An 8,303-nucleotide genomic window follows, 5' to 3' on the forward strand; every position below is an offset into this window, starting at 1 on the left:
CAAAAAATAAAAATAAATCCATTCTCAGTGTTCTCTGCTCCTTCCATTGGTGGAACCCCTCTTCTCCCCCTCCCCCAACACATACTCTCTTTCTCTTCTCCTCCTTTTCCTCTTTCCCCTCCTTCTATCTCCTGGGTCTGTCTCTCCTCTCTGTCCTCTTTTCTACCCTGTCATCTACTACTGTCTTGTCATCCACTTCACTCATTCTCCAGGTCTCAGCTTATTTGTCACCCCTTGAGAGCCTTTCCTAGAATCTCCTCAGCCACAATGAGAAGGTGCTTTCCCTCCAAGTATACCCACCACAGACAGGCAAGATGGCTCTTACACTCTATTGAAATTGCCCCTCTTCTCTGCCAGTGAGAGCAGAAGTTGTCTATTCACCTGAGACCTTTGAGAAATATTTGTTAAGGTGATGCTTGATCTTCATGCAGCTTTTGTACGTAGCATGGAAACCAATTTTATAAATTTGGTCATGAGATGGAATATCTAGGGCAGGTCCTGGTGAAAAAAAAACTGACTTTTCACATGTACTTTGATGAACATTGTCAGTGATGTTTTTTGAAAAACATTTCAGGAGGCTTTATGCAGAACTGTGCCAGGGCATCGTGGACATTGCCATATCCAGTGTCTTCCCACCCCCAGATGTGGAGCCGCAGCACATCCAGCCGGCTGCGTTCATCAAGCTGTGACCGAGGGAGGTGCTCAGAGCTGCCTCAGAAGAACCACGAGCTCCTGGTCCAGGGGAAGGTGAAAGGTCAGGATTGCTCACTACCAAGCCAGGACTGGAGAAAGAGAAGCAACCTGCAGAGCCACGGTAGAAGAGAGAACACAGTAGAAGAGAGAACACGAGAGGAAAAGGCACCTTCCCCAAAGAGTGGTTGCTCAGGGGTTCCCAGGTGGCGCTCTCAGCATTGCTATTAAGATGTGAAAACTGAAGCAAATTTCTCTGAGGGGGGAGTAAAATATTCTTCTAAGGGGAAAAGACAGGGATTTGAGTATTTTATGTTCTTATCCTTCAAAAAATCCAATTTTTATCCTAAGGCAGCATTGTGAGCAGCGCCTTTCCTCCCTGGGGGTTGAGACTGTCGGACCTTTGGTTGGTGTCTTTCCACCTGCTACAGCCTTAGTGCCTTAGCTCTATGCCCAGCTGCAACCCTTCCGTCTGGGACAGGCATTGGATATTATAGAATTTGGGAGGTTGCCAGTGTTTCCCTGCCCATCCCTCTCCACAACACCCTGCCCAGAAAAGTCCGGACAAGCATGCACCAACAGTCCTTGGTTTCATGCTGGGCACCACCTCACAGCGGAGGGGGATTTCCTCATCATGTTTCTGATGGCGTTTGATCAGTCACCCATCAGGGTTGATGTGGGCTGGGCACCGAAACGGCAAATGCTGCTCTCGATCTGCTCTGTGCATGTTTTAGAAACCAAGCAGCAAGTCTGCCACAAACCCATAAGCATCAAATAAGCATGAGAGAGAAAAAACTCAATGTCTTGCTTTACTTAATAGTTGGGTGTGGTGGGTCTTTGAAATATGATTCTCAGTTATCTTTATTTTAACCAGAATTCTACATGCACTTTTGCAAAGTTCCCTTTTTTTTGTTGTTGTCTTAAACTTTGTAAAAACCCCTGTCTGGGGCAGGAGTAGAATTACACACACACACACCACCACCACCATCACCACCACTAGGTGGCACTGCCCCAGGCACAGGTAGCTTTCCTCCATTTTCTTGCTCTCGAAACATCTTCCGTGGGAGCTGGAAGGGCAGGTTTTGTTCCAGGGAGGATTCTCTGCCTGCTTGTGCCTCTTAACATCAGGGCAAGGGTCTAAATGAGTGTATGTCTAGCCCAAATGGGAGAGTCTCCTAAAATGGAAAAGATGTGGTTTCAGAGCTCCACATAGCATCTTGTAAGTCAACTAATGTGTCCTGTTAGGTGTAATTTCCACTTGCTGGTCAAACATTCTGCAGATTTTTCAGGAGGTTACATCACTAGCCATGGGAAGAACAAGATGCTTCTTGTGTTCAGCGTGAGCTGAATGAACAGGTCCTTCTTAGAGGGTCCTGGGAACCACCACAGGCCTCCTGTCCAGTACCTGCTGTGTTCTTCCTTTGTGTATGTGTGTGCTCCATTGTTATTTCTGTGTGGCACCAAACAACAGTTCTGCCATTGTGGAAACATTTTTAAAAAGAGAAAAGAGCAATGCCTCCTCAAACATGATGAGATGTGGGAGCTCACAGTGAAGAAAGAAATAAGGAGTATTTAATAGATGCAGCAGTGGGTGTAGGATGTGATGACATAATGTCAGGGTAAAGGAGAAAGGCCCAACTGGCTTGGCTCTTCTGCAAATTTGGAATTACAAAATAAAAGGCCTGATGGTTACCCAGAATACAGATGATAAAGTTTGTGTCCAGAGCAAAATAAAACAGTCAGCAGTGAAAGTCAATCTTGGAGGTCCAGCACTATTGGATTAGTCTTTGGGGACTTTGAGCAGATCATGACCCATTTAGAAAGTATTAAGATACTGAGTCCTTGGGAAGTCTCTGTGGACTGTTGATGGGAAAAGCATGGAAGTTTTTATCATGCTATCACATGTGAATGCAGATTTGTAATGACCTTTTGGACCTAATTTAAAGGGACATTTGAGAGTTTTCCAACTCTTACAATGACAGAACTAAATTTAGATTTGCAAGCCCATGGATCTTGATGGATTTTTTAAGAAACAAATCAATAGCATATATGTGAGGGAAGTAAGGCTTTAGAAAGAAAGTTGTACTTCATTCCTCACATGCTTTCAATTAAGTATCTATTTTACGCATTTATTTTCGATTGGGATGGTTGGCTCAGAACTGTGTCCACACCCTTCCATGATACCTTGGGCACAGATGATCATTCCTTCCTCCTCAGTTAGTCTTTATATATGCAGTCTGCCGATGTGTCGCCCATTGAGGGGGCGGAGGTGTTGTTTATTTAGAGATGTTAATTCCTATATTGGTCCCATCATTTGGCCGCACAGTGTGAGATGAACCTGTTAACCTCTCTGTGCCTTAGTTTTTGATCTCATGGAAGAGATCGTTGCCTGGGGACTACCTCAAGGACTTTTAGTGAGGACAGGTAAGATTAGGAAGACTCGAGAACCTGTGGTACCAAGGTTCTCAGTGCTGACTTTATGCTGGAATCACTTGGGAAGCTTTTGAAAAATGTTAGTTTCACCACCCTCCCTCTCTCCCACCTCTGACCAATTAAATCAGAACCTCAGGTGTCAGTATGCTTTGAGATGCCTTGAACCACTGCTTGAGAAGAAAGGACAAACACATTACTACCTGAGAATAATCAAATAAGGCCTAGGGCTTTTTTTAAAAAAGTTCTTTTTGGAAGGACAGGCATTTCTTTAAGAATGACCGGGTTGTTGGTCAATGTGTTGACCTACATTTTCAGGATACAAGCAACTACTGTCTAAAGCATGTTCTCTCTTTGCTTCTTGTCCCAGCATTTGTAAACTCAAATGTACTCTCATTGACTTCAACAGTTTGTGAAGCCTTGACAACAAATGTAAACAGACAGGAATGTATAAATCTGCTAAGTATATGTTAAGGTTATGAATTATTGAGAGAAAACTCCTTCCCTCGCTCTTAACTCCTGTGGTAATTATAAACTCAATTTTACCCAGAACATTGAAGTGCCTCAGTGTCTGTATGATACAGTGGAACAGGTTCTGGCATACTCACTGGCTGACTTGCTGTTTCACTAGCGCCTCAGGATAATGATCACAGACTTGGAATATCTGGTAGTGTTGGAAATGTATGGGATCCACAGAATCTGCAAGCAGCAGTGAAGCTACAGAGTGTGTTTTCATTGACAGCCAACATTGTGGCAAGCAGGTGTGGATCAAGCCCTGTTGTGGGTGTGGTGGGGACTCTGCTAGAGAAGACAAGGTGCCAGAGTAGGTCCCCTGCAGCATGTGGGTCCTGTGGAGAAAATTCAGTGATACCCTTGTCTCTGATCCTGGACACAGAATCTGTACCTAAGAGGAGATGACCTCTGAAATAAGGTGATTTTATGAATGTTGAAAATGCCCAGAGCATTAAAGTAATATTTCAAGTTTTTTTGTGCCCTTTGGTTCTGTCATCTCATCATGGTGGTTGACTGTCCTAGGATATCACTGGTTACTTAAATCCATGATTCTGTTACTGAGAGGTAGTTAGGCTTTTTCCATAAAGGATCAGATTAGTAAATACTGGCTTTGCAAACCAAACATGTTCTTTGTTGCATATTCTTTTTTTTTAAACCAACACTTAAAAAAAAAAAAAAAAACTTCGTTCAGAGGCCAAACACAAGCCAGATGTGGCCATTGTTTGCTGACGTAGCATATTACTCAATACATAAGCCGACAGATTGTCCTTTGAAACTGTGATGAGCTCCTCTAAGGTAAGCATTTGAACAATTTCAGCTGCCAAAATCCAGTCCATCTTACATGTCTTGTGTATTGTCTGAATCATGATACAGATGGTCAGGTGAGACCCATAGTTGTGAGAAAGCATTATGTGTGCTTCAAACATAGGGAGAAGGTAGAGGGGCTTCTGAAATGATTCTACAATCAGCCAGAAGGCCATGAAGTCTTAAGAGTTCACTAAGGCCAGGTATATAAATATCTGTAAGTCTCACACGCCTCAGGCATTTAGTGTCATTTATGTAAACTGTAGTTAACTTGTAACTTCCTGTGTGATGATGCTGGGTGCTTTGGACTTCTTTGCCAGGTATGGCTGCTATCACTCCATAAACATAACTTCTAGCACAGACACAAAGCCTTCCACAAATAGAAGCCCTGGCTTAAGCACTCCAGACAGGTTTCTGATATGATATGACACACACCTACCAGACTCAGTGTAGATTGCGAGGGCAGGGTGCAGGGATGAGCAGACATGGACCCAAGCAGGAATCTATATAAGATCCTGAGAGTGGAGAGGTTTATAGCTTTTAGAGGACTTCTCTTAAGAGGCTGGTCCTGCTGCTGCCCCCTTCTCCTTAAAGAACCTGAAGTTATCCCATAACCTCGGAGGTCCAGTGATATTTTAAAGATGTCTCCCCCAAAGCATCCCTAAGGGCAAAGAAAATAAGCCCCTGTTTCATAGGATATTTGGTGACACAGCTTGATTGCTGCAAGCAAATTCACATGAGGGTATCAGTAAGAATAGCAGGGTAAAACCTCTGAAAATCCTCTCCATGAAAGCAGTGGAAACACTGACAAAAATGGAAATTAACCAAAGACTTGCAACAGTCCAGAAACATTTATTAAAGAAAAAATAGTTCCACCTTGGTAAGGACAGTAAGTTTTGTGATATTTTAATTCACCCTATTTTCATCTCCCTTTTCCTAGCTCCACAGAAACTTTGGAAAAGAAAAGCCCCATAATTATGGTAAAACCCAGGAGTCTAACAACAACAGGAGGGTACAGAGTGAGGTTGGATTCCTCCAAAAAGCCCCATTCCCAGTGAATTGTCATTTGACCTGTCTGGAGGTTCCATGTAAGTCCTCCTCTCAGGGCTTGTATTTTTTTTTTAAGATTTTTATTTATTTATTAATGAGGGACACAGAGAGGCAGAGACACAGGCAGAGGGAGAAGCAGGCTCCTCACAGGGAGCCTGATATGGAACTCGATCCCCGAACGGGGATCACACCCTAAGCTAAAGGCAGATACGCAACCATTGAGCCACCCAGGCATCCCAGGGCTTGTCTTTAACAGCTCTCAAAGTGTGCCCAGTGTGAACAACCTTTTCCCTAGGTGAGTTTGTTAAAAATAATCACTAGCAATTGTTTAATACCTCAACTTCCTGAGATGGCTATGAGTTGGAACAAAAAACAAGCTGTCTAAAAAAACTTAGGAAAAGTGCTCCCTTCGGCAGCATATATACTAGAATTAGAACAATACAGAGAAGATTAGCATGGCCCCTGCGCAAGGATGACACGAAAATTCATGAAGCATTCCATATGTTTGTACTTTCACAAATTAAAAAAAAAAAAAAACTTAGGAAAAGATGGGGAATGAGATGTCCATTGGAAGTTTTGAAAAGTTTCTGAAAAATATAGAAGGCCACACATGGAAGGGGCTGTGTGCATGCCTGGGGAGACCTGAATTTCCCATCTTTTTTTTTTTTTTTTCTTTTTAAGTTGGCTGCATGCCCAGCACGGAGCCCAACGTGGGGCTTGAACTCACAACTCTGAGATCAAGACCTGAACTGAAAACAAGAGTCATATATACATAACCAACTGAGCCACCTAGGCACCCTGAATTCCCTCAGTTTTTACCTCTATATGACCAGGAGGATCTACACAAGACTCCCTGGCATGCTCAACACACACACCCATACACAGAGTCCCTTGGCAAAAACTGGGAGACTTATTGATCCAAGTGTTTAAAGAAATCTGTTCAATCATTAGTTGATCACTAAAGTAATAGAGACTTCAGTGGTCACACGCATCAAAGAATAAAGGCTTTACAGTATGGTTTCAGAAAATAATAATCCTGGAGAGGATAGAGTATCTGGTTTTCAAAGTTGCCCCATCATATTAGATTTTTCCAATTTTCAACACAAACTATTGGACATGGAAAGAAAAAGGAAAGTATGGCATATGAAGGGAAAAGGCAATCAGTAGAAACCATCCTTGAGGAAGCCCAAGCATTCATCTTATTATGCAAAGACTTTTAATTCAGTCATTTAAAATGTTTAAGGAGGGCAGCCTGGGTGGCTCAGCGGTTTGGCGCCTGCCTTTGGCCCAGGGTGTGATCCTGGGGTCCTGGGATCGAGTCCCACATCGGGCTCCCTGCATGGAGCCTGCTTCTCCCTCTGCCTGTGTCTCTGCTTCTCTCTCTGTGTCTCTCATGATTAAACAAAATCTTAAAACAAAACTGATGAACCTGATTCAAGAAGATACAGAAAATCAGAACAGACCTAAAAATAGATTGAATTAATAATAAAAAAATATTTTCATAGGGAAAAGCCCAGGATCAAATAGATTCACTGATGAATTTTATGAAATGTTAAAAATGTAATGTATCCATACCATGCATTCTTATTCAGCCACGAAAGAAAAGAAGTACTGAAAGTTGCTCTAAAATGGATGAACCTTGAAAGCGGTAGAGCAACAGTGAGGATGATCAACCTTGCATTCTGAAGGGGAGACCTGGTAGTTAAAGAGGGATTCGGGATCAGTGAGTTGTTTTTGTTTTAACCGTTTTCCAGCAACTGTTTATGCTGATGGGAATGGTTGCTCCAGCAATAATCCCCTCATCCTCTTGCCTTCTAGAAGTCCTCGACTAGGGGAGAGGAAATGAAGAGTTTTCCTAAAAAGGAGCAGCGACATGAAGCGGGAGGCGCCACAACTTAGGTTACAGCTCCACACATCTTGGTAGGTTCAACGGTGTCAGCATAGGATCGAAACAGAAGATAACTTTTCAAAGTGTATAGGAAGAATGAAAACTACCAGCTGACGGGCACCTGGGGGACTCAGTGGTTGAGCGTCTGCCTTTGGCTCAGGTCTTGATCCCAGGGTCCTGGGATCGAGTCCCACATCTCCCTCTGCCTGTGTCTGCCCCTCTCTCTGTGCCTCTCATGAGAGACAGAGAGAGAGAGAGAGAGAGAGGGAGAGAGAGAGAGAGAGGCAGAGACACAGGCGCAGGGAGAAGCAGGCTCCAGGCAGGGAGCCCGACACGGGACTGATCCCAGGCCCCCAGGATCACGCCCTGGGCCAAAGGCAGATGCTCAACCGCTGAGCCACCCGGGCGTCCCAAGAAAAGAAAAGAAAAGAAAAGAAAAGAAAAGAAAAGAAAAGAAAAGAAAAGAAAAGAGAAGAGAAGAGAAGAGAAGAGAAGAGAAGAGAAGAGAAGAGAAAAGAGAAAGAGAAAGCAAGAAACTCAAAGTATCTTAAAGGCTGGAAGTCCCCTCGGATGTTCGGGCCTCCCACGCGCCTAGAACTCGGGTCTGTCAGAGGTCAGGAGCTTGGCCAGGACAACCTCCTTCACCAACCAGCGAAGTCTTCCCGACCCAGAGTTGGGTGGAAGCCGTGGGTCTGGCGCCAGCATCTGCTGTATTCCCCGAGCCCCGGTCGGCGTCAGGGGGGAACGGAAGGGAAGGAATCTCGGAACCCCCCTCTCCTCCGGGGATAACCAACTGAGCGAACAAACGCTAAACGGCTCGATCACACGCTGAGCCGGACGTGGAGCTGGCGTGAGGCGGGGCTCCACCTGCCTTCCGGGAAGGGAGTCGCGGGTGGGACTGCCGCGCTCTGGCTCCGTGCAGTGTTAG

At 44.4% G+C, this 8,303-nt stretch overlaps 1 protein-coding gene and 1 non-coding gene across 3 annotated transcripts in view; both read left to right on the plus strand.

Moving 5' to 3' along the window:
* TTL (tubulin tyrosine ligase) overlaps nt 1-3,672 on the plus strand; it is a 34,146-nt gene extending 30,474 nt beyond the window's left edge. Inside the window, exon 7 of one of the 2 annotated variants that reach the window (XM_055327422.1) lies at nt 575-3,672. In XM_055327422.1, the coding sequence (XP_055183397.1) occupies nt 575-689 (115 nt within the window). In that variant the 3' untranslated portion in view covers nt 690-3,672. The remainder of the gene's footprint in view (nt 1-574) is intronic. The other variant, XM_055327423.1, reaches the window with a different exon arrangement.
* Nucleotides 3,673-5,887: 2,215 nt separating this feature from the next.
* Nucleotides 5,888-5,994, plus strand: LOC129511206 (U6 spliceosomal RNA). The gene has a single exon (XR_008664764.1). It is a non-coding gene; the product is annotated as a U6 spliceosomal RNA (small nuclear RNA).
* Nucleotides 5,995-8,303: the final 2,309 nt, after the last annotated feature.

This window comes from Nyctereutes procyonoides, unplaced genomic scaffold, assembly GCF_905146905.1.
Source record: "Nyctereutes procyonoides isolate TBG_1078 unplaced genomic scaffold, NYPRO_anot_genome, whole genome shotgun sequence".
In the NCBI taxonomy this organism is placed as follows: domain Eukaryota; kingdom Metazoa; phylum Chordata; class Mammalia; order Carnivora; family Canidae; genus Nyctereutes; species Nyctereutes procyonoides.